The 27282-nt window shown below is 42.0% G+C and overlaps 1 protein-coding gene across 3 annotated transcripts; it reads right to left on the reverse strand.

Annotated features, from left to right (window-relative positions):
* Window positions 1-1504: 1504 nt before the first annotated feature.
* Window positions 1505-26637, reverse strand: sh3gl2a (SH3 domain containing GRB2 like 2a, endophilin A1). Of its 3 annotated transcripts, XM_028402855.1 has the most exons (12): window positions 26442-26637; window positions 6675-6743; window positions 6272-6344; window positions 5958-6101; window positions 5340-5473; window positions 5092-5250; window positions 4618-4721; window positions 4389-4504; window positions 3731-3745; window positions 3139-3150; window positions 2031-2042; window positions 1505-1924 (listed from the first exon to the last, which is right to left on the reverse strand). In XM_028402855.1, the coding sequence occupies exons 1-12, from the start codon at window positions 26484-26486 to the stop codon at window positions 1728-1730; spliced, it is 1080 nt and encodes a 359-aa protein (XP_028258656.1). In that variant the 5' UTR covers window positions 26487-26637; the 3' UTR covers window positions 1505-1727. The 3 variants fall into 3 exon arrangements, with proteins under 3 accessions (XP_028258656.1, XP_028258659.1, XP_028258667.1); XM_028402858.1 differs by lacking the exons at window positions 3139-3150; window positions 3731-3745; XM_028402866.1 differs by lacking the exons at window positions 2031-2042; window positions 3139-3150; window positions 3731-3745.
* Between the last annotated feature and the right edge of the window lie 645 nt (window positions 26638-27282).

Genomic DNA, 27282 nt, shown 5'->3' on the forward strand with positions numbered 1-27282 from the left:
CACACGCATGTAGCAGGTCAGAGAAATTGTGTAACAGTTTCTGAGGTCAGACATGACACAGGAAACAGTTTTGTCTGTATTACCATGAAGAAACAGGTTGCCACTGTAAGTTGCATCATTTCAAACAATAAAAAAAAAGTTCACACACAAAAATAAAGTCGAAGCTAAGAACGTCTGTGCTTGAAATCTTTTTTCCATGCTGTAACTTAGAGATAACAGTTCATGATACAGTTGAGTGGTTTCCTTATAAGGTGGGATGGGCTCAGGCAACCTTAACTATGACTGTACTCTTCATCAGCTGCTATGAGCAGCCATTTTCTTGTGATAAATTATTTTGTTGTTATCTCAAGAAATCTGCATTTTCTTAATTGGAAGATAACAAGATAAATGAACTAGTTATCACAGGACAACAGCTTTGTTATCTTGAAATAAGAGCATTGGGAAAAAAGCTGAAGCACGGCCAGTCTAAGCTGATGTAAAAATCACTCCTCATTCCTCCCATCGCCATTTGTGCACTCTTCGTCCTCTTTGGAAAGGATTCACATCTATTAACCTGTTGTTTATAGACAGCTAAACTACAGAACACTAATTGAACTAGTAGTAATGCAGCATAAAGGAGCCACACCTCCAGCTGCAGAAAAAAACGGTTGTCCCCACAAGTGGTTTATGTCCTATTTTCAGTTGTTATATCACAACACATCCACCATGTTTCACACTGCTGATAAAGTACATGTTGGAGGACTGTAACATACGCACCATAGTTTTCTTCACATCACTTCAGACAGTTCACAACTCATAGTTCAAGCCATCACTACACTAATCACTGGCTCAGATATGTAATGTACTTAAGAATACAGCTTCTCCCCCCCCCCCCCCCCCTCACAAAGTACCAAAGAACTAGAGGTTGTAAGCTTCATCCTGTACCATCACACAGATTTGCTGACACCTTCTGCTGGAGTTATTTTGCAGGTTAACTTTGGTATCTAAATCATGCACACGTTGATGTGTAAAAAATCAAAAATACTGTGGGTAAGCTTAATGAATATCTATCAAAATCTTTTCTTAAAACTTCTTCGGACAGAATGTTTAGGGCAGAAAACTGCCCCGATCACGTTTAGACGCTTAAAATATATCAAACAAAACCTCGGAGATCAACATTTTTTTCCTTATAAGATAAAACATTAAAACACTTTGAAATCATGCTGTACTTACAGTCTCTAACAAACATGAAGCACGTGAACCATTAACGTTTTTGTAGCATGTGAGAGAGAAAAGTTTCTATCTACTGCAGCGGTTTCCACAAAATACAGTGAATGAAAGATAAAGTGTGATTTTAGCAAATCTGCTCTGATAAACTCAAGACGGCCTGACAGTCGACTTAAACTGAGACAGAAGCTGGGACGGAAATGGATAAAATGACTACAGAAGCCTGAAGGTACCTCCTGGGATAAAAGGGAGAAGCAACGAGAACAATGCAGATATTTCCTCACTTTCTGTTGAAGGGTTTTTTTTTACACTCATTTGGTGCATACTTGCTTTTATTCATCATCAATCTTGTTTACATCATCTCACTCATTACTGTGTTGTTGCTGCTTTGACTCCTATAAAGCGGAGTACAGGTGGTTAGTAGGAATGTCTAGGAAAAAGGTTCCTGGAAAGACTTGGGGGAAGGGGGGAGGAACTGGAGGCCAGGATTAATTGCAGACACAGCTGGTAGTGGTGATGTCCTAGTGTGGCAGCGGCACCAGGGTATCCACGTAGTTGATGGGAAAAAAGCCCGAGTTGCCATGCAGCATCCCCTCAAACCAGTTGTCATCGATCTTGTTGGTCAGGGTGATGATGTCGCCTTCCTTGAAGCCTAGCTCGCCTTCATTTTCAGGGTCAAAGTCGTACAGTGCACGACAGCAGGGCTGGTCCATCGGGGCTGGAGAAAAGGAAGCCAGAGAGTTAGAAGGGACGAGAGGACGCAGTGCCGAGCTGCATATAGATTAGGAGCATTATGATCACAAGAAAAGCTTGTGAAGGCTCACCTGGAGACCGAGCTGAAAGAGGGAAAGAGAGGCGGAGACAAAGCAGGAGAGAAAGAACATGACTTTCAGTAACCGCAAATTATAATTAGGCAAACAGAATTTAAAGGAGTAGTTCAACATTTTGGATAATGCGTTTATATGCTTTCTTACATCTGAGGAGTTTAAATGTTTGTGAGCTGCCCCTAGCAGCATTTTAGCCGTTTAATGATGCTCTCTAACATGTTACATTTGTAAAGCTGCAGGAAGCAATATGTAATTTGTAAAGGTTGTCTATTACTTGCAGGTGGTTTGATTTCCTGCACATGCAGCCTTCCTGGTGTGTAACTGCTGTATGAGTGCATGAGTGCAGAATCCTGGCTTTTATGTGATCGTAATAGGACTCATTTCAGCAGTAGTCAAAAAAAGCTAAAAAAAAACCTCACTGTAGATGTGCTGTGAAAAGGTCTGTTTTCATCTAAATGACAATGTTGTTTAAATCCGATCAAGCAATTTTGATGCCTTCAGCCAAAAACAAGTAAGTCTAGAATTGGATTAACGCTGCCCTCTGTTTCATGTTCTGCTGTTTATGTATGAGGACATGTAGGTTCAAATGTGTGCCGAATTACTCCAGTATCACAACATGTCAATGTGTGGAGAAGAAAAGTTTGAGGGCATGCTCAGGCTGAGGGGCAAACAGCAGAGTGCTGAGTAGATATGGAAGTGAGGACACACCTGCATATTCATAGATCCATGCATAATAAATGAGGCTAGATGTGGAGATTCTTCTAAGCACTTTTTAAGGCATGAAAGGATTTTTCTATTAAAAAAAAGTAATTATATAATTCTGAGCCAAGCTAACGGTTATATGAGTCTCTTGACTATGAATTCATATTTAGCATCCAGATGGTGCTTAATAGTGAGATCAAGCGCATATCCAAAAATGTCTGACTAGTCCTTTAACAATAGAGAAAATGGGTTAGACAGAAACAGCACTGCAGACATGCTGCACTGGAAATAAAAACATAAAAAAACAAATACTCTTTTTCAGAAGTCCATTTTAAGAAGAAAGAGGTAGAAGAAAAGAGTGATCGAGAGATTTTGCATCTCTTCCCATGTCACTCTTGCTCACCTGGAGATCTTGCTGCAAAGGGGAAAGAAGAAAATAATGGTGAAACCAGAATCTTAGCAGAGTTTTTTTTTTTTAGATGGAAATGAAGTGATGGACACGCACAGGACGCGCAGCAATGATGAGATCAGTGAACGGCAAAGCGAGAGGAAACATGAGTTGAGTAACAAATCCAAACAGAAGCAGACAGACAAAGAAACAGGAGGAAAATAACGAGAGAAGAAGGCAGAAACAGCAAATGCTCATCCGCTCGTACACTTTTTATTGTCATTGTCGATTTTGTGAGGCAAGCGGACAGCACTTGATTTTCTGCTGTTTGTGTCAATAAACAATTTTTACAACAAAAGTATCAAAAAGAGGTGGATGACATAAGGATGAAGAGATATTGTTGTATCTCTCCAGAATTCAGCTTTATCTCACCTGGAGACCTGGCTGCAAATAGGGAAGAGGACGCGACATAAAGGCAGAGAGGGGGAAAGAAGTAGAAGTAGCTCTGAGTTTTTAGATGAAACGATGTAATTGAAGAAATGAAGTGGTGAGCGCGCGCACACACACACACATAAAGACAAAGAAGCAGAAGATTGACCTGGCTCACCTGGAGACCTCGCACCTAAAGCAACAAACACAAATCATAGTGGGAAAGAGAAGAGTGCAGAGTTATATTTATTTCTGATAATCAGCTCAGAGCAGGTCAATACTGTTAACACATGTGACGAGAGCTGAGAAAAAGAAAGATCATCATCAATCACAATGGATGACCTGTAAATTCTCAAACACACTGTACTGCTCCAATTCAAAACAGCCCTCACAGACACTGTTAAATATAAAACTGCTTAGATGAGCATTTATCTTTTTTGCTCATGCACACTTCCATGTTACCTACTGATGTGTGTTCAAAAGAAAGTGAAGGCATCACCACTCACTATTGATTAAATAAGAGCTGTAATGCACTATAATAACTTTTTAGCTCTTATAATATAGTTTGGCTTTTACTTGAGAATTTACAGTAAAAAATGAAAACAGAACAAAGAGTTAAAAAATGAAACGAATGTATAAATGGAAACTAGTCCAGAAACCATCCTTTGAAAACAACTACAATAAATTAGATTATTGTGTCTCTACATGAACTTATATTTGAGATTCCTTAATGACAGTATATGTGCAGGTATTTCCTGTATAAACAGTGTATATAAAAGCACAGGGATAGTTTCTGCACATGCTTCCTGAACAGGGATTTGTACTGCTGGCCTCACCTGGGGAACGAGCACTATGGATGCCTCCATTGTGGTTCTCGCTGATGGAGAAGTCCAGAGATGTACGCGGTTTAGGGACATACTCTTTCCTCGGTTTGCCAGAAGCATCTCTTATCCTGAACAGAGGAAGATAATAAAATCCTCAGAGCACAGATAACACGATCACCTTTGTTTGTGCAGTTTTATTTCATCAGTGCATAATAGTTGTAAGTACAGTGTGTCCACTGACCGTTCATCGATCTTACTGGAGAGCTGTGTGAGGATCTCAGCAGCCCGGCTGTGATACTCCACCTGAGCCTGGACCAGTGCGGCCAGCTGGCTCACCTGTTCAATCTGTTAACACCCACAGACACAGCACAGGATCTACCACACATCCACGCAGCAGGGTGACCACTTCCTACTTAAAACTTTAAGACTCATCTCAGTGCAAATGCCATGAAACAGTGAAAATGCACTTTTCCAACCTAACGGTGATATGTTGAGTTAATTTGTTTTGTCTGTCGTACAGATGTCAACAAAAAATATGTTCCCACATATGTTTTTTTAAAAAAAAAAACAGGTGGGAAAAGCAGCTAAGCCACTTCTTTTGGCACTCCAAAAGGCTTCTAATATGTGAAGTGTGTCATAATGGATGCATGTAAGGGTAATTATGAGAAGATCGACTTGGGTGTGAGTGTGAAGTTAAGATGGCAGCAGCTCTTACATCACTCTCTAACAGGTTGAACATGCTCTGCTCAGCGATCTCCTTGGAGTCATCAAATTTCTCAAGTGCTTGTTTGATCTCGTCATCCATCACTTTGCCCTGACGCTTCTTCTTATAGTCAAAGTCCAGACGACGACCCTCCATCTTCTTCAGGTGATGCTGTATGAGACAAGCAGAAGGTCAATCTGTGCTCTTGACCTGAAGGTGACTTCTATTCATTTGTGTAGGAAACAAATCTGTGCACGTACCTGTATCTCCTTCAGATCCTTTTCATGGAGGTTCTGCATAGGATCGATGAAGTTCTGCTTCACCTCCATGTCCAGAGCATCTTTAACCTCTGCTAGCTCACGCATGGCGTCTCCAACATCAATGAGAGCAATGCCTGAAAAAACACATGCAAATACTAAAAACATGTACATTTACTTCATGGACAGTGCATGGGTAAAATGATGTAAGTTCAGTAACATCATATTAGAATCTCTGGGGTTTTTTTCTTCACTGGTGGGGGCGCCAGAGATCACACAGGGTGCACACACTTTTATCTGTGCTGAGGTTGTGAGGTTAGCAATATTATATTTGTGTACATTACATTCATAACACAAGGATAATCAAAACTGTATAATCCAATATGACCTCTGAATTTGCATAGGCGACCTTGAGGTCAGCTAGCAGATTACGCTAGGCTAGACCTGGGTAGGACCGAACTAAATAACAAAGCACACCGCTGGCATCTTGTCTGGAAAACAGGCTCATTCATTTTTCATGACATTGTTACTGCGTCCTTGAGGGAATAGAATGCCATTTTGTTCTTGTGAAGCCTGTGAAAAAGCGTTTGTGTTTGTCAGACTTTCTGTGCTGCAGCTCACCAAAGTGAGACTCCTCTCCGAGCTCCCTGCCGAACCTCTGCATGGACTCCCCCAGATTTGCCTCAGTCTGTGTGTAGCCTGGTCCCTTCTCCTGGCCTCGCATACGTGACATGGAGTTCATCATGCTCATCTTGGCTCTGGTGGCTGTGAAGACAGAGTGAAGCATGAAAAACATCTCTAGGCTAAACATCTGAACATGCTGCAATCCAAAGAAGGGGCATGTCTGAAAAATGTGTAAATCAGGATAAGAAAGGGAGGGAAAAGGGAAGGAGATCTAAATATATACGTCTACAGCTGGTGTACTGGTGTGTTACCTGGGTTTGGCTGCAGATACTCGGTGGTCTTGGTGATGATTTCCATCACTGCTCGAGTGGTGGTGTCCACCTTCTGTTATCACAAAACGTGAGGCAGGAAACAAAATATAACAGGTGAGAACTCATGGATTTACTAATCTTTATAAAAAAATCTAAACAAAAGTATTCTTTGATGAGTAAGACAAGCCTTTAATAACTTTGTGTCCTTTTTCAGAATGGTGCGTTCACTGCTACATTGAAAAACCATGATAAACCTTACTGTGGGGAGAAACTGTGGGTTTTATCTGGGTGTAAAGAGAATCTACAGTGCATGTATGGAACAAATTAAATCTGTCTAAAAATGTAGATAGATCTAATAATAATGTGAGGTGATAAATAAAAGAAATAAAGGGTTCCAACGTGCCTTTTCCATTTCAGTGAAGTCCTCATCGAGCTTTGTTCCCTCAGCTCCTCCAACCTTCTCACTCACTTTCTGCAAAAACAAAGAAAGAAAACATTTTGTCAATGATGAAAATATGCTCCAAATATTAAGAAACCAGTCATTTCAACAGTTCTCAATGCAGAAAATTCGTTCAGGATCAGCATAATAGCTGCAAAATAGCAAAAATAGTAATGCTGAAAAATGATGTATTGTATTAAACATGGTGAAAACACACCAATGAGGAAAGTCTTCATTAAAACTAAAATTATTTGTATGCACGGTCCCTGACATGATGTTGTGTAGGGGCTTCAAAAAGGATCCAAACATGGACTCAAAGGATAAGGAGTTCAACAAAGGGTGAGCTTTAATAAGCCACTAAAAATAACAAGGTACAAAAAGAGAAAGAGTCTAAGGGAGTCACAGAAACAATCCAAACCAAAGCAGAAAGCATAACACACAGGAGGTACAGGAACACCGGGGAACACAGCATGAACCGACAAGGACAAGGGGGATCACAAGACTCAAATACACAAGGGGTCGTGAGACACAAGTGAACACAATCAGGGCAGGTAATCACACTGACACACAAGGGAACGGACCTTTCACAATAAAACAGGAAACTGTTTTGAGATCATAATAATGATAATTCACAAATATTAGTTTATCTTTGTGCTTTAACCAACATCATTGTAAGCCTCTTACAATAACAGTTTCGGTGTTACAAGGCTTCCTTTCCTTTAAATGACTTTTTGTTGTTGCGGATCAAAACAACACAAATGTAAACACAAAAACCTATTTAACTGTTTTTGATGTTCAGCATCACATCAGCCTTGAACACTGAGATGCTCCATCGTGTTTTATGTGGAGAGTTCTGTTATACAGTCATCCAATAAGCTGCAAGTGTTGACCCTCGAAGCATCCTCTCACTCTCTGTCTGCTGATCATATTCCCAGCTTTGCCACCATCCAGCTCCGCCCTGTGATATAACCAGACGCCTTGAGGGGGCAGCAATCTGACACAACGAGGCCAGACGCAGCCCTCACAGGGTGGACTGAGGGAGGACAAAAAAGGCTTTTGGGAAACGTCACAATGCGTGACTAAAGGAACCATGAAGGCTAAGGTCAGGGGAAGAAGTCTGTCCCCAAGTGAAGGACAGAAGAACCACACTGTACATGTACTTCTTGGATAGAGTCTTTAATATCTGGTTCCTGAATGTTTTTTGCTTATCTGACATTTTTTCCTAAATAATTGTGAAAGTGAGATATATTTTTGCAGAAGGATGATCTGTGACAAACAGCAGGGAGGTTTATAAGACTAAGCCTGTGACAGAAGTTTATGCAGTGTAAGACTTTCTGAGGATTGGTGCTCTATGAGTCATCATAGCAAAGTCTCTTCTGATCCAACTTGTGAAACACTGAATATTCTGGCACACACACACACACACACTGGCACACACACACACACAGAAAGCTGCTTTTCCCATCATTAAATTTCATCTAGGCATCACTACAGCATCTACAAATCTTCCTCAGCTGGTTGCCATGGAGACAGACACCTGCCCATGCCTGGCGTATCAGGTGTATCCAGATGTTTTATCTGTAACTTCCTGTTGATCAAACACTAATAGGGATGTGGGATTCATGCAGCATCGCTGTGGGGGAAACACTGAGATGGAGGTGTGTGGTTGCATAGTACCTACAGGTATGCCACAGATGTAGTGCTATCTAATTATACACTGATCTGTTTTAAACCAGGTATATTATGTCAAGGCAGCTGTGTGTAACTCACATGTAAATCTGACCAATTATTTATAAAAACTAAAGCTGAAAAGAACCCACCTGCATCTCCACAGTCTTAACAGTGACCTGTATGAGTCATATGAGCAGACACTTTTATCACACTGACACATGCAGTTCATGATGTCTACCTGTGAAGAACAGTTGGTAATACTAATAATAATGCACTCACTATAACTGTGCTTCTGCAGGATGTTGCCAATTAGACTAATGTTCTGAACCAAGACGTCATGTTGACGTCAGCATGAAGCTTAACATGTGCAAGAGAAGTGGTGAGAATTCATAAAATGAAAGAGTTCCTGGTGTTTAGAAGCCAAAGGCGTCCATGTTTGGACTCAGGGACGGCAAACTAGGAGACACTAGCATGTCCATATTGCAGAAACCTGTGTGTCAGTGAAGATACAACCTTAATTACTTAAATACAGCGTGTGTTTATGGGCAGTGCCTGAAATGTTTTTCTCATTCACCTGAGTAAGCAATAAATAAAGATTTAAGTGTTTATTGAAAAGTGTTTACTACACACTGCCTCTCTTAAGTGCTGCTGCTTCTTCATCTCATGTAGTAATAACAGCAGGTTTGATTCTACATAGAGTCCTTACTACATGTTATGGTGGCCTGCAGCTAGCAGGTTGGCACGCAAGGAAATCCAAGCTCTGGGTTACATCTGATCCTTAATGCAACATAATATTATTGAAGAGATGATTGTTACCAATCACACTAGATTTAGCTTTTCATCCTTATCTTGTGTTAATATAGTCCTACGTCAAATTCAATGTGCAGAAAATTCAGCTGCTCTTGTGAGGAGACAGCAATGTACTACAGTGATAGAGGGAAGATGCATGCCAAGATGTCCTTACACTAAATTACTTTATATAGCCCGTCACAGCAGAGCAGGAGCAAGACTTGATCCTGCTTCTCCCAGCGATTTACTACACACACACACTCGCCATGTAAATGTGACACAATCACATAATGGCCAGAGAACCAGTGATCTAAAACCACCCCGAGGGGAACCACCAATGTCATCGTGTTTTCACACAGAACTGATCTTGTTTTTTTTTTCCATGCAGCAGCTAACCTCTCCCTTTTCGCTCCCTTTTCTGTCTCTCTTAGCCCACCTACTCCTCTTTCTTCATCTCCCTGCAGGGGAAGGACATGACAAGGTGAACTGAGCAGCAGTGGGAAGCGGACCTTAAAGAGATCTTTAGAGTGCACAGTTGGCTGCTGGGAAACAGTAGTGGCGTAGATGGTATGTAAGCGGTGATGTCACAATTTGCAGCCTCACGCACACACGTAGTTAGGAAGACTGTCCTGAACAGGGATGATACATGAGGAGGATGCTGCTCTGCAAGCTGCACAAAGAGCAGCTCTGCAGGTTTACTTCACTGCTGGACCTGCTGTATTCTACGCTGCTTCAATATATTTATAAAATATGTGCTTTGAATAATACTTATATAAGCACGAACACCAAGAGCAGGTAAATGAACGTAGTCTTCTTACCATGTTCATTATCTTGGTTTAGTGTGCTCTCACTAATCAGCATTAACATTTTTGCAGATAACTTAAATGTTAGAGAGAAATTTGACCTGAGTGTGGTGCAGTACGGAAAAGACTCTAAAGGAAGTTATTGCATCCTGAGGGTGAGCTGTTATCTCTGTGCCTAAAGGCATCCAAGACCTCCTGAGATTTACAACCATACCAACAGTCACAACTGATATTAGACCACATTTTGATCCTCCATTTTTACCTCCGTCTGGCACCCTGCGCACCAAATCAGACCGGATTACATTTTCTAAGCAGGGTAGAGGTAGAATAGCCCGAATGTCTTGCCAAAGGCTGCAGGCTGCTTTTCCTCCCTCTCCTAAAATCTCTTGCATCATCATTGGGCCAGACAGCAGTGTGTGTCCTGACAGTGGATGAGTTAGGATTTCACACAGCCTCAGGTGACAGCATCAGAGGATAGTAAAGGTGAGGACCAGCATGATGTAACAGGTTAACTTGTCAACAATTACTGCTGGAGATTAAACCTCTGATCTCTGATGAAAAGTCTGTGCTGCTCTAAATGTGCCGTCTTTCTTTTATTCACTGCTGACTGACTGTGCATATGCATGAATAGCTGACTAATTTTGCCTAGACTGTCCCTCAAAATAACACTAATACCAGGTACTGGATTCCACACCGCTTTATTTAATCAGCAGAGACAATTGACCTGCGAGGCGTCTGTATCTTTTCTTCAAGAGTTGCTCACACTGATTAATAAAGACACTCTTGGCAGTATAAACAGCAGGATTTTACACCTGTGTAAGACACCCTCAGCTAATACTATTAAAAGGCTAACGAGGAATCCAACCTGCGACACAGAAAGACTCTTTTGGGACTTTTCAATAGAAGTCCAGGATTAGATTTCACTACTCGCTGCAAAGTGCAGTGCGTTCGATAACTACAGCGACGTATCTGCACATACATAAAATAACATGATGATGGCTTCTCATATATCTACAAATGCATCAGACAAATACACTCCCTCACTCCCGTCCCGATCACCTCAGCAACAATGAACAATACAGAACTAAAGCAGAAAAATGTGGGTATTCATTCATGGATTCTCTTTGTTGTCTTTAATCCTTCATACCTTACCATGTGTAACTGTAACATTAACACTGACATGCAACTGCAAAATGCTGGTAATATTGTTAGTGTTTGCCACGGTCCTTATTTAGTATCACTAAACTAAAAATAAGTTTTGCAGTTTCGTTTTAAAGTTGGAGTTATATTTCCTTCTGTCTGCGTGACATAAATTTCAAATGCACCCACTGAAAGATATGTTTGTATAGAGACTGTGTGCACATCTGTAAGAACAATAAGATAAATGACCCAGATTTTCAGTGCAGAACACACATTCCTGCAGATGCTGAATTAGTGAACATGTATGGAACACCAACAAGAACATATGTGGTGCAGCTTTCCATGAGCAGAATCATTACCTGCCTAACAGACAAATCAAAGAGGCACAGTAATTCATCTCCACTACAGATGTTGCAAAATTTCAGTCTGGACTGACACTGGAATTATAAAACGAGCTCTACACTAACCCATGTACATCTGCTGTATATTAATGCACATCATTCATTTGTTTCACAAACACTTAGCCTATCATCATCTTTGTACTGGCCTATATAACAAAATGTTCTGTTAGCATTAGCATCAGTCACATGGCGCCCAATGTGAGTCACAGTAGGAGTGTGCTGCTGCTGCTGTGCTGCTGCTACTCTCCTCCCCCATGCCTCCCATGCCTCACCTCCTCCTCCTCCTCTCTTGCTCACTAGTCTAATCCTATCCGGGCACATGGAGGCCCCTGCTTTAAATACGCCCAGGGTGGAAGAGGGAGATTAAAAATGACAAGAGTGATTAGTGAGGCTATTAGGAGGACAGCCCCTGCTGCTGGACAATACCAGGAGGATCTGACTCTTCCTGACAGCTTTGAAACGTCCCCCCCACTCCTGCTGCACCTACCTGCTCCCTTACTGCCCTTTTCCCCCTCTGTGGGGACATGTCAACAGACATTTCTCTGTGTTCTCTTTAACTGAGGTGTTTGTCACCCTTTTTCCTTGTGAATCTCAATTTTCACCTTGTATGTCCTGAGAGAAAAAAAGGATGTTAAAAGAGGACAGAAGCAGGGAAAACAGGAAGGCTCGGGTCAGCTGGGGGGATATGACAAAGAACTGCAAATCCTTGAAAAGCCAAAAAATAAATTGCATAACAATGCCCAGAAGATGTTTGTTCCATGTCCTCTTTCCTCATTTTCACATTGTTTTCTTCTTCTCTTGCCTGTATCACACCCGTTTCATTCCTCACACCTCCAGATGACATAAAGGCCTCACAGTTCTTGTTCATGCAACACAGCTCTGACTATATTCACTGCTGGTCCATGACTCAACAGTATGTTTGACTGCATTCCCCTAAACTGAAATCTACACTGCTGCAGTTAAACCAGAGGGAAAGCCAACGAGTAGCCCTGGATAGCAACTCAGTCACGCACACATACTCTTAAACACCAGTGATGGCAGGAGCAACTGCAGCTGGTGGAAAGCAGCGATTAGCAGACAGCCTGTTGTACCTGTTCTGTCCTTTCCTGACAGTAATCTCTTGGAAACCCTGTTGGGTTTTAGAAATGAAGGACTGATGATTTCAGGTAGATTGAGAAGGTACAGACAGACAGACATTTCGGTCTATAAATCATACTTCCAATGCACTTCTCTAGTATGGAGACTTTTTCTATAATAAATAATTGAATAATTAAAAACAACCTGACTTTACTGTCACTGAAACGTGAGCTGGCAGTAAAAAAAAAAAATCCACATTTTGAATTCCAAACCCACTAATGAAAATTTAAACTTGCAGATATTTGTGTTAAAGCTAGAATCCCCCATAGCACTGTACTGACCCATTGCATCATAGCTTTTTACCCTCAGTCCAATATGACTGACCAGAGACGTCACCAGCCTCACAGTGAATCCAAAGAAAGGGGACATGATCTATCATGACCAAAACCAGGCTGTAAGCCTGTTTACTTTTGCAGTAACATTAGGCATTTTAACATCAAGGTCTGTGAGGTCTGATTTTTTTTTTTTGGAACCAGCCTCAAGTGGCCATTTAAAGAACTGCAGTTATTGGCACCTCCTCTTTGGTTTCACTTCTTTAGCCCTTGACTTCAGATCACCTAGATCTAGACTATAAAAACCAGCTAATCCTAACTGTGAATACATCTAACCCCTTTCTTTAGACTCACACCTATAAATGTCCTGACTGTTCTGAGAATAGAACCGTGCTCTCGTAGAATCAAGGAAAATCCCTTTGTCATTCTCATGTTGTGCTCTCCAGTCAGTGTGGGGATGGCTGGGTCTCGCTCCAGCTGTTTCAGGTTGATATTAATCCATCAAGGCCTGAGGTGACACTAGTGGAAAGGAACAAAAATACACTGCTGGTTGTGATTTTTACAAGAAAAAAACAACTGTAGTTCTGTTTGGTGCCAGAAGTGTTGCTTTAACTAGCTGCTCAGTTCAATCCTTTCAATACCTGTAAGGCAGGCAGACAGACTGATCGGACAAACACCCAGACAAGACAGAGTGCCAGCTGTTTCTCTGTCCAAACTCATGCCAGCGTCAGTCCGCTGGTTGGCCATGTTGCTTCACTAACCTCTATCCTCCCTGAGTGTGTGGCCTGTGGCTATTGTAATCTGATTTGTAAGCCTTTGCATGGCTCTTATGTAACAGCAGGGATGAGTCTGTAGCTGGGGAGATATATGTGTGTACACACGCATGGTAAATGGGGGAGGAAGGGGAAGAGGGAGGGGGAGTGGTGGGTGAGAACCAGCTGGCATTGTGTGTGAGGAAAGCGTGCCAGAGTTTGTGAGCGTTGGGATACGTGACAATGATGATGATCAGACAAAGATGGAGGATGAGCGGACGCACAAGCGACACAAATGATGACATGCTGAGGAAAGCGTGTGTGCACTATTTTCACAATTTGTGATGAGATACTGATCTGTGGTCCAGGAGTAGACAAATTCTTCCTTTATGATAAAACCACATCTATTATGAAGTTTACATGGTGATCAAGTATTTCATTTGGTTATTGTCCTGTGCCTGTCCTGTACAGTATGTGCCTTAAACTATTATAGTTGTTGCGATAAACTTTTATAGCTGTTATCATAAAACATAAGCTCCGGCATTATTACTCATTTAAGTCAGTCACCAACAGACAGACAGAGAAAGACATGACCCTGAAACAATGATTCTATAAATGATACTTCACCCTCACATGGAGTGACTCACTTCTCTAAGACACACACACAGACATGTGAAATGTAGAACATAAACGACACACTTGGGTTCTCTCTTTCCGATTGCTGCTCTGCAATTTCCATTTCAAACGCGAAGTGTGTCTCTCGGCAGAGATAATGACAGAGCTTTGAGAGCTGCAGAGGACCAAACAACAAAACATCTTACATGTAGGTTTATAGTAATATCACTTTAATGTTTACCCAGCAGAGCTCTGAGTTAAATCTGCGTGGGTGTAATGATGGCACTGACAGAGATAATGAACACTGAAAATCAGTATTGATGATAGTTATTACAGCTCAGATCCAGACTGCTGCCTGTGCTGTATGTGTGCGTAACAGCTGAAATCCTCAGATTTATGGTTACATCAGTTAACCTTAAGATTACTGCTGCCTGTCAGTGTAAAGGTCTCCATGACTGTCGGTTTATTAAGCAGAGATGACATTAGAGTATCTTTAATTAGCACTCTTTTCATGATTAAAGTGTTCCTTATGTCAGTTTTTGAACAACATCCAATCATCTATGAGTGTTGGTCCTCTTGCGTTCGCCTCTTGACGCCTGCAGGTGTTTCAGAGCAGGAAAGGCCCTCTCTGCTCTGTGTCTCTGAGGAGGTGTTTGACCTTTTACACAAATCTCTCTCACACACAGACACACATGTACTCACATGGGCAAACTGCTGCTCTTGCTTTAGTAAAATAACAAAAATTCATCACTCAACTTCCCGATGTAGCCACCCACCATCAGTCCATGCCAAAAACAGCCTTCCTACAGTGCACCGTGGCCATTAATCGATAATGAAGCTCAATAAAAAGGTGTGAAACTCACTGACATACACACTGTGTGACAGATGGAATTACAATCCTCTGCAGCCCCTGTTTAACCTTCAAATCTAGCTACACTAACGCTGTAGCTTTCAGCAGCAGCTCTGGGCAATCATTAGAGTGCAATCACCAGCATGCATGGAGGCTGTGAGTCTATCTGCTGTTGCTGTTGCAAAGAATAGGTGTGAATACATTTGGTGTTATGCCAGGAAACCAACAACGTATCATATAATGTGTAAGATTTAAAGAGGAACTGGAACCTTATGATGGACTCTGGAGCACTTGTATGAGCGGAGGACAAAGCCACAGAGTCACGCACCACCAGCTGGTGAGGTCAGAGGTGCAGAGCTGCCCCGAACTGGAAGTGACTGCAGGTGGAGTCGATGTGAGTAGAAGTCAGTTTAACTGGCAGCTGCACAATCATTTGCAATGTTACAAGTATTTTGAAGCAACAAGCTAAGCCTGGTGCATTCTGGGTGTGTTTGCTTGCATTAAGGTTTCTGGTGCTGTTGCACAAATGTTTAGCCTCAGACTGGCTGGGGGAAAAAGATTTAAATATACCTACATGACTTTTGTTTCTTCCTGGAAACTACACCACAAGGCATGCATGGAAAACACGAGTGTGTTCTTTTGTATATCAAACAATTATTGATAAGCTTAAAGCACCACACTGCTGTATAATAGTTTATCATTAACAGAATAAAATATGGGTCAGGATTAGACATTAACTGACAGCCAAGGAGACGTTATAACAGAGAGATGATGAGAAACAATGTGAGCTACAAAGAATCAGGAGCAACAGCAGAACATGTAAGTGGAAAGGACAGTATGTCAGCCTGTGTATGCTGTGACAGCACGCCTGCAGAAAAACAGAGAAAACAAGGCTCTGTTGTTATCGGTGAAGAGTGTACAGACTGTACACAAAAAGGTTCCTGAACACAACACGACGTCAAACTGGGTTTGAACAAAACGCTGCCGGCCGTGTAGAATATTTATTATTATCAGTGATGTCACTCACGCTATTTTTCAGAAACAACAAAATTATGAATGAAACAAGTATTTACACTAAAATCAATAAAACTGATTCCACAAACACATCACACCTTCACAACATGCACAGAATGCACAGAATGATTAAAACCAGAAGCTGCTATGACCCAAAGCGAGCAGGGAAAGCTGACAGGCTACAGCACACAGACATCACGTATATGTGATATTGACTATCTGCTATTCAACACTAGTCTGCTTTGATTAGATTTCCTGCTCATAAAGAAGGTCATGACAGGAGGCGACAAGGAATGGAACAACAGAATATTGATGGCTCCGTCTGAACCTCCAATTTTTTATGTAATTATTTTTTATTACTTTTTTTTCTAGCAAAAGCTATTATCTGCTGTCCTTTAAAATCAGCAGTGAGAACAGGTTTAAATGAAAATCTCAAACAGCCACCAAGTGTTCTTTGAATGCTGTGACCTCGTCTTCAGGTGTGAAACCAAAGCTTGACTATAAGAATTCTCACAAAAATTGCTAAAGGCTGTGCAGCCTTAATAAACCCGCACACACACTCAGTTTAATAATCACACCCAGGTAGTCCTGCTGAATTAATACAGGTTCAGTGGTGCTGTGTTTGTGCCAATGCAAGTAGGTTAAATCAATAATGTATGAAGTGCAGCTCAGACAAACGCACTGCTGTAAGTGTCTTTACATGGCTTCTGCATTCAGTGCATCAAGCTTACATTTATTTTTTTTATCCACGATGACTGGAAAGCTCTGCAGAAAATAAATCCTCCATAAAATCTGTAGAAATGTTGTCTGCAGATACAAATGCTGGTTCTACATACATTATATAAGAGCACTGAGGGAAACAAGTATTAGAATAGAATAGAAATACTTCATTCTTAACCCAGTTCAGTTATCATCTGTGTGTAATCATCTATTTAACTGCTTTACTTCAACAAAACAAAACACACATTAGAAGAATTCACTCACAGTGTTGCTCAGGTGTCACAGCCATGTTTGGAGAAATAAATCCATATCTGGGTTTTGTGTGGAGCATTTGCACAGGATGGGCATCATACTCACATTTACTGCTTCATGACATTAAATAAAATGCAACTAAGGATGAAGTGTTAATACATATCAATCTCAATATCCTTTGAGATTTTTAATGAGTAGAGTTGAGCTTCTTTTTCTATTTTATAGTTAATTATTTAAAAAAAATAATTTCCTCACATGAATTTACACCAAAAATTCCATTTTGAGGCAAAACAAAAATTGGAGAAATATACTCGGTTATTCGTGGTTGAATCTTTATTTGACATAAAGGATCTGCTGAGGATTCAACTCACAGGGAGTCTGCACATGACTTCCAATTACATAAGAACCCACAGGTACAACTAGTCCTATGAATGCAATTTAAGAAAGGGGAACTGAACTGTATTGGTATCCAAGGTGGCACGTTGTGTTATCAGTATGGGTTTCATACATGATTTGAAGAAGCAGTAATGAGTTTATTCCATTCTTAATACACTTCCTGGGAAATGCACACAATCATCTACTTAAACTAATTTATCTCCATATCCTCTGCACCTGATTACACAGCTGTGAACGCCACACACCTACAAATATGGCTGCAAACTCCTCCTAATTAAAAAGCTCTCCTTCATTTGTATTTAATTTAAGGTGTCTAATCTGTGGCTCAGTGTGTGTAGGTGGTGTTTGTCATATAAAGTATGAACGGTGGAAAAATAACTCAGCCTGTGGCATGTTTTCAGAAGCAGAGTTTATATGTATAGAAGGTGATGAAGGCTTGTTTATGCAGAGCACGGATTAAATAATTACCGAGCTGCACAACAAACAATAACACGGGGGAAAATTACATCATAGTCAATGTGTGATTATGATTAATTACTACATATTAAGCAAAAACAAAAGCAGATTTATATCACATTCGTATATTAAAGAGAAGGCCATGTATGAAAATCAGTATGAGCACTAAAATCCCCAGAGAAAATCACCTAAAAATAAAACTCATAAAAAATCATGACTGTCACATGGTGCATGTGGTGGTCTCATCCAGTACATGCAGCACGTTTCCCAGATTACCGCTGCAGTGTTCTGACTGACTCACACACAGCTCCAATATGATGCAAAGTCACTGTGCTCTGATTAATCTGAGTATAATCCCTGACAAGCCATTCAGTCTCAGCTCTGCAGCTGGTGGGAGGAAGCTGGCTGTGCACAGGCCAAGCAAGTCTAATGTGTGTGTGTGTGTGTGTGTGTGTGTATGTGTGACATCAAATAACAGCTTTTCCACTGAGGGAACATCCTCAAATGAAAATACACACTGCCCTTCTGAAACACTGCAGGAAAGTTGCTTTAGCAGACGTGTATGTACAATAAGGCACATTGTGTTCCTTCCCTCCACTCATTACTGTCCCCTCATGAGCCAAATCAGGCATCAGACCGAGGACGTGATGCACTGCTTTCTCCCTTCTGTTCCCAACATCCCCCTCTTCTCACCACTTAGCTCCATTACTTCCTCCTCTCATCTCTTCCAGCTCGCTCTTACATTTCACAGTTCTTTCCTCTCATTCGTTCTGTTTCACTCTTTCCCCTCTTTCTCCCTAAACCTCAAACACCTGTCCCATTAATGAGTCCAGTACTGTGGAAGGCAGAGTCTCATATTTCTTCAGATGGAGCATGTGCAGAACAGATTCATGTATGTATCGTGAGGTTTGTCGCAATAAGCGTGAATGAGAGATGAAAACAGGAAATACATCTCTGCAGGGTCGCACAGAGTCACAACCTAACACTTATAATACTAATGTAGCACTAACACTGCATTGCTCCTCAGCATCTTCAGCTCATGTCAGTCATGTAGACAGACAATAAATGAAACAGTAAATGACAGCTGAAGTGACCTTTGGTTGCTGCGTCCAAAACACTGAGAGCAAAACACTCTGGACAAAGCTTCTATGACGTCAACCATTGGTTTCTCCCTGTGGGACTGCTGGCAGCATCACAGTCTGCCAAAACTACAAATACAGACGCAGCCTCTACAGGCTGCTGAGGGAACTGCAATTTCTAACACTTCCACATCATCCTACTCCCTAAGACCACTACATTATCTGTTTTGTGATACTGTCCAAATGGGTAGCAAAAATCATGAAACCTTATTATAGTGGACTCAACGTATCCCACAATGCATCACAAAGAGCAGTCTCATATGTACATTCATATGCTGTGCTCAATATTTATGCAGAGGGCTGGCACGTTTTAACTGTGCAACAGGCAGCAACAATGTAATTAATGGTACTGAAGAGATGATGCAAACAGTCAATGAACTGACCACACAGAACAGACCTACAGCAGGCTGTAGTGAGCAGGCAGTAGGGGATTGTGGGTACATAGGTTCATTAAAGTGTAAAGTTAAAGACTGACTCAGGTTGGCTCGTTACAGGCCTTCTGTTGCTGTTCGGGGGGGATTTCTGTCCATTTGTGGATTGTTGTGATGCTCAAACAATCCTACGCAAACAGTGTCTGACTTCAGAACACGACCTCACTTCATGACCTCACTTTAGACATTGACCTTTAACCCCAAGTGAATGCATTACACATCATTACATAAGGCCTGGCTGTAAACACATCCCTATCTGCAAATTATGTTGTGGTGCCCTGCATCATGTCCACGCCACACTGGCAGCTAAACAAAAGCCAGTAATCAGTGCAGTGAAAGCACGGTGTGCTGCAGCTGTCTGGGTTATAGATTCAGCTAATAATGACGTGACCTGGATGTCCCTAAAGCAGCAGGGTGTGTGTGTGGGTGTGTGCACGCATTTGGGACAATATTAGGAGTTAATTTAGTCTTATCATAGTTTGTGTTATTTCCATTTGTTGAAGTAAATTGCTTTGCTCTGTGCAAGAATATTAAGTGTGAAATTATCACACACAATCTGCGGTGCTGTTATAATTCAATGTTCAACAAGCATAACAAATGGTTACTATCTTTAATAGGGGTGCATGATGTTTAATTTTTGCAACAGCCAATACTGCTCTTTTAGCAGATTGTCGACATGGATATATTGACATATTTTTCCACATTAAGCCTTTCTTATAGTAAAAATTAACTTCTTAAATAGATCATTAAAGTGTCATGTTAATGGAATGCTAATGCTAAGCTATCACGAGCAGACGGCAGGTATGCTAGCAGTTTGTGACACTAACAGCCTCCACACTGCAGACATACAGACCCTTTTACACACTCACTGATGTAACAACATCATTTTTGATGCATTCACTGAGGTGAAATCTTAGTCAATGTTGACCTATCCACTAAAATCTCAGTCTCATCGGGCGATGGATGATTTTAATGCTGATGTTACTATGCATTCCTAGTCTTTAATTACATCTAATGCGGCTGATAATTTCTCTTTTCCAGCCTCAAGTTATCTCTCATCTCTCCTGCAGTGGTTGATGCCTAGAATTTATAATATACAAGCCCTGAATAAAACATCAACCACAGCCTGAATACCGATGCTGGGAGAGAAACAGAGAGAGAAAAGAGAGAGAGAGAGGATGAGAGAGGATGAGAGAGGACGAGAAAAAACCCCACAACAAGCAGCGCCTCATTTTCTAGAGGCCAGAAACACCTCTGACTGTCACAGTAAGAAATCTGCAGGCAGCGCCGTCTTTACTGAGCAGTGTTCCTTCTCTGACTGCTAATCACTGTTCATTCAAATTTGCTCTGGATAAAGGAGGTTTAATGAGTTTACCTGGCCAGTGCTCTTATTCACAGCGTTTACACTGTTTAACCACAGGACAGGCTAATAATAGGACAGGACAAGCTGCCTGTCTTTAACCCCCAGAACAAAGCTGACGTCAGAGCACTGAGAAGTCTGACTGCTGCAAATGCACTACAATCAAAACTGATACCACAGACCACAAATCCTCTGTTCTAGTCCTTATAAATGACTTCTTACTATTAATGAGAACATTTGTTGAATGTGTTCTGATGGAGGTGACTCTCACACTACTCAAAAGGCTGTTACTGCAGCAATAATATGTGGAAAAACATCTCTGACAGCCACTGAAAGAGTCCCTCAGGAAGGGAGCAGCCATCATCAATCTGAGGAAAACACACAGCATGCTGTCAGATGGAGGACAAAGAACGTATGGCAGTTTAAAAAGTTCACGCAAACACACAGTGAAGGAAAAGGGCTCCAACTCTCTACTGCAGTAACTAGATTTTTGAGTATCTGTAGAGGGAAGCACATAATTTAAGATAAAAGGATGGGGGGTAGATTGCTGCAGGTTCAGTACTGTTGGACCTGATCCAGTGCAGCATTACTTTTACTGCATTGCTGATCCACAGTGGGCCAAATCTGGATGTGTTGAGATAGCATGCAATCATCAGGAGACATTAAAATCATCACAGCTACCTCTGACGCTTCCTAAGACACACATCCTTATTTTATTCAGAAGTAATGTGTGCCAATGTGTAACAGTTTTATCTTTTTACAATTTTATCTAACATAACAAGAGCTGCAGCAACCAGCTTCTCTGCCATTTTGTTTTCCCAGAATTGGAGCTTGAAATAGTTAATTGATGAATATTTTGACAAATAATTAATCAACATTAATCAGTGTATGATGTGTGATATTTTCCAGGTTACTCTGTCTTGTTTTTTATATATATATTAACCGAATAAAAGAGTAGCTCATTACACATCCAAAAAAGAAAGGAAAAAAAACTCCATTTGACACTAATATCATCTGCGTGCTGAAATGTCTCCTGCAGCCTACAGAACAGTAAATCCCTGTAGATCTATTTTCCACATGCTCTCGGCTGATTTCTCCCTATCTCCCTCTCTGCCACTCCCTACCTGCTCAAGGGTGCGTTCTCTCTCTCTCGCTCTCTTTCTCTCTGTCTTGTTCTTCTCTTAACTCTTTTTCCTCACTCCACACTTTTTGTCCCTCCCGCCCCATCTGTTATCTCCCAGCTGGATCTGTTTTTACGCTGCACTGCAGTCGGCATAGTGAAGATCCAGGCTGGATGAGTCACCCACTCACAATCTGCTGCCCTTAAAACCCTGCAGGCGTCGACCACATCAACGGACCCCACTGCTGTCCCCCAGGCAGCCGGATGGATGTATATCTATGCATGGTCACATAAGTGTTTGCACATTATATACAGGCACGATACAATGCTGCAAACGTCTGTTTGTGCAAACACATAGCATTAAATCTGAATAGAGCATAAACGGTGTTCAATTATTAACCTTATAGCTACAAACTAAAACAACAAAGGTGACACTGGCATCAGTATGCGGCACACATAGAGGGAAATCTGTAGTGGAACCAGGACTGACTACAAAATAAAGTATTGCTCTCTATTATGGGCTGCAAGAAATATATGCTATCAGATCTGATACCTGCTTCCTGGCACTATGACATCTAACAGGCCAGGATTACAAATACACACTGTTCACACACAATTACATTTACAGTAGTTTTGAGTGTTTGGCTTCCAAACAGAACAGCTTTGTTTTCCAGCTTTCCTCATGACGCCGACACATCACAGGCATCACTGTGTTAAAACAACAGCTGAAATACAGCATATCACTGAGATAGTTATTGTGCATTATGTTACTGTTGATACACATTGCTGCTCTGCAGCCAGGAACACACCAGAAAGCATCTTAAGTAGGTGGTACATGTAAAAAATAAACACAACCATGCATATTAATCAGATATTATCTGACACACTTAGGTGCCTACAGACTCTGCATTTAAACATGAACATCCGTGGGAAGCTACAACCAGTTAAAGAAACTTGTCAGCTTCTTTCTGACGTTGACAGGAAGCAAAGACAACATTTTATCTGAAAAAGCTGCAGGAGCGAGACCCCCAGAGACTCCTCTTTTTGTTTTCCTCTCTCACTCTGGCACACTTTGCCAAACACTCTCACTTTCATCTTCCTCCTCTCTCTCTCCTGCAGTTTCTATTTAATGAACACATTTTTTTCCTCCTTGTTTGCAGCATGCCATTGAGATAAAAAGGTGCTCTCTGCAGCCGCAGAAACACCAAAATGTGTTCATTAAACCTCGATTAACAACAAACCTCATTTTATGAACCATTACCAGACAGTCACAAATAAAAAGGCTCACCGCACTAACACGTTCGTCACATGCGTTTATGCACATGTGATTAGCTGACGGTGAAATGGTGAAAGTAGCATCTGTTCTAAGCATGACTCATTTGACTCTGAGGTGGAGATAATGTGATGTAATAAGCAGGCAATCACCTAAAAATATGACGGATAAAAACACTGTTGTTTCAACAACAAGGTTTTGTCGTTTCTAATTACATACAGTTTATACTGTAAGCTACTGTATTGTTACTTAACATGAGAACGACAAATGAATGGCTCGGTGAACTAATAAATAAAAGTAATCTCTATTGAACCGGCGGGGTTTTGCCCTTCATGCCCCATGCTTCCCTTCTTTTTAAAATGGCCACCATTATTAATGCACCACACTCCATGTCCTTGGGTAAGAGAGAGAAGGAGAGAGAGACACACACAGAGAGAGAGAGAGAGAGAGAGAGATGTGTTCTGTCAGAGAAGATGTGATTGTGTGAAATAAATTACTCAGTGATGTATGTGAGAAGGTGAAACTGAGGTTGTATGTGTGTGTGAATCCCATAAAATCCCAGTTACTTCATGGCATCCTGCCTTTTATGAGCCGTTCCACTCAGCAGAATCCATACAGGCTGTAATGAAGAAATGCAGCAAACCAGCTCCACTAATATGAGGATTTAACAAAACAGGTGCCGAAGAGTTAACTTCACACTAAGCAGCACAGCTAATTAGCACTTAGTGACAGGTTGGGCTGTAGAGTTTAATGCAGCATTTCAGCACATGAGGTCTGTTCCTATATACGCAGATTTTTGAATTGGAGTGATGCTTGCATGCTTATTTTTATTCTTAAACATTCCTTGGATTTATACATAAAATTTACAAATAAAATTTAGAACGCCACAATTCAATTCATTTTAAGAAGCTGCAACCAGTATTTTCTTATTTTGCTTCCATGATTGATGAAAATCTGCACTGCCCCCTCCTACTCCTGCTATAGCTGCACTGAGTCATAATAACAAGAAAACAGCAAAGGACTGTGTAAAATAAAACCATCGATACCGATTCCCCCAAAGTCCTGTCTGATTATTCTAAATCCTCCGGGCCCAACCCTTAATCTCCTGATGCCCTCATGTTGTTTGGGCAGGGGGGGGGTTTCAAAGTATGGCCGGACAGCGTGTGTGTGTGTGTGTCTGTGTGGAAGTAGCCAGATTGCTTGGGTTCTTGCTATGAGTCTGGGTCTGGATTACAGAGCTGTGGCACAGGACCAGCGGGGTTGAGGGGCGCCTTCTGCTACTGGGAGTCTGAGGAATAAGACTGTGTGTGCGTGTTGTGGTGCAGACAGCAGGAGACCACAGAGACAGTTCACTGTAAGCCTAGAGCTGATTGAATCACAGTGGGAATAAAACCCAGTAATGAAAACAGTTATGCGTTAAAAAAAAAATTCAATCTTGCTGCACGTTCACACACTTGACAGCACCTCATTATGCATGCACACTGAGAGCCACATAACTGAATGCATATTTACAGATATCAATGTTCATATATGCACCTGCCACCTCTCACACACACTGACAGACACACACACACACAGGATGGATTTGGAGCAGTAGAGGAACATCTGCAGGCAAATAAGTGACAATAGACTCATCAAACAGATTTATCACAATCTGTGCAGTCATCTAATGCTCCGTGTGGACCGCTGTCTACCTCCAATCTGAAAAAATGAGCTCTTGATTAAAACTGAGAAATGTGTTAACAGCTCTTCCTCTTTTTCAGGAACGTTTTACAGACACTGGAGGTCTGCTATTCAGGAATGTGTGCTGTGTGTGTCGGTGCTGTGTAAGACAGTGATCATCTAGAACATGAAACGTAATATGTTAGTAGTATAAATCAAATAAAAATATGGCACTAGAGTCTATTGTTTCACCACAGGCAGTGACCTTCAGCAGATATGGCTTTATTAGTGTCATGGTGGAGAGCCTTCCACCTCACAGCTGTGACAGCTGCTCATAAATAGTAAAGAATCAAGAATAATGCAGAGAGAGGTGGAACTATAAAGCTGATGGAAGCTGGTTGAAGTGCAATACGAAGCGTGTGTGTGTGTGTGTGTGTGTGTGTGTGTGTGTGTGTGTGTGTGTGTGTGTGACTCAGTCGAGCTCCAGGTGTCCTGCTGCGTTGGGCCTGAAGCTGACTGTCAGTGTCACTGTGACTCACTCCTACAAACGGACAACCTCTCCATCACAGCTTCCAGCTAAAACCGGAAATAAAACTCACTCAAAGCCCTGGTGAGCTGCAGGGACAGTCCATGCCTTTCACCATAAAGGCCCCTACGGACATCAGCACCCCCACCTCACTCTGATAGGCTCTACAGTTACTGGACATCTCTAAATGAGTAAAAAACACAAGACAGTCAGGATGGGTTGAGGGCCGCCTAACCTTAAACTATGCATTCATGTGGAACGGGCTTACACCTATTGATACAAGGATGATTCAGCATCAGATGAACAGGACGTGATTTAATTTATCACTGGCATCCAGCGATAGGCGATGAGTGCGTTTAGAGGGCGCAGAGGTCATGGTGCGCCGCTGCTGGTAGGAGCGGATTTCCGCCAAGGCGCACTTAACGATTGCATAACATGGTGCGCGTCGGAGTTCCCACTGCGTGGGCTGAAAAAAAAACCCGCTGATTTACAGCGTCCTGCGTTGAAGGATACAACGTGCGCATTCCAAGAGAGAAAGGGCTGCCATGAGGCGCACGATGCTTTCCTGTGCGGAATGTCATCTGAAGGGTACTGAGAGGAACTGACGGCATCACCACCATCACACTGCTGTGCCTCCCCGGACCAGCACACACAACCTGCCCATACATGACCGTGTCCTCCCGTCACGCATTAAATAAGCATAGTAAACTGAAGCGGAGGCTGCAGACTACTACATAAGTGATGAATTATTCTGTTAGTGCAGTGCTGCAGCACACTCAGCACCAGGACAGCCATGAGCAAAGGGGAGCAGCAGGTAGAAGATGGAGCACAGCTACAGCACAAAGACGTCGATATTACACCAACAGTATGAGTGAATCAGGCCTGTCTAACACTGCTCCTCACAGCGTGACACTTCCACACGAAAGGCGCACAGGACACGGCGTCCTCTTACCTGAGTGGCTTTGTGGAATTGCTTCTTCAGCCCCGCTACAGACATGGTTGCTACACGGTGGTTTCTAAGCTGAGGAGAGATGAGCTGGTGGCGCTGCAGCTGTGAGCAGGAAACCTCGGTCCTATCTGTATCTGGTGGCAGCCGCGACTACGCTGGTCTTCACCAGAGAGGGATCTCCTGTGAGAAAGGGGCTGACTCAAACCCTGCTCAGGCTATTGGATGCCGAACCCACATGTCTTAAACGGCGTTGACGTCCGAGCCTGCTCCTTTTAAAGAGACCGCCTCCTCACCGCGGCTGAACCCGGCACGCAGGCTGCAAAAAAAGGCTGAGGTGTTTCTAATCTAAGCTTGATTAGCAGAACGGGGGAGGAACGGTTGGTTTTTCATAGAATGTAGCTCCATGCTAACACTAGCATGGCACGACACCGCAGGGAAAGGAAACCTCAGAATAAGCACAGAGTCGTGCTGTGAGGCGCTGCAGCTTTAGAGCTGCACTGTAACCAGAACACATGAAGAGGGGCGCCTCAGCTCCAGCACCTCGGACAGCGCACATCACCAACAGACACACGTCCTGCTGCACAACCAGCTGCTCACTACTGTCCCATTTCACAGAATCACACCGGAGGCAACAATGTTACACAAACATGTGTGAGAGCATACAAGCATTCAGAATACAGAGGAGATACAGCACGAGTTAAAATGACCCCAAAGTTTGTCCCAGAAGAGTCTTTGATTCTACTGAACATAAACTGAACTCTCATGTAACTTTGACGTAAAGCCCCACAGTGGAGGATTAGGCCACTTAACAAAAACCCTCAAAATTCAGATATCTCAGGTGGAC

This window comes from Parambassis ranga, chromosome 1 (assembly GCF_900634625.1).
Source record: "Parambassis ranga chromosome 1, fParRan2.1, whole genome shotgun sequence".
NCBI lineage: Eukaryota > Metazoa > Chordata > Actinopteri > Ambassidae > Parambassis > Parambassis ranga.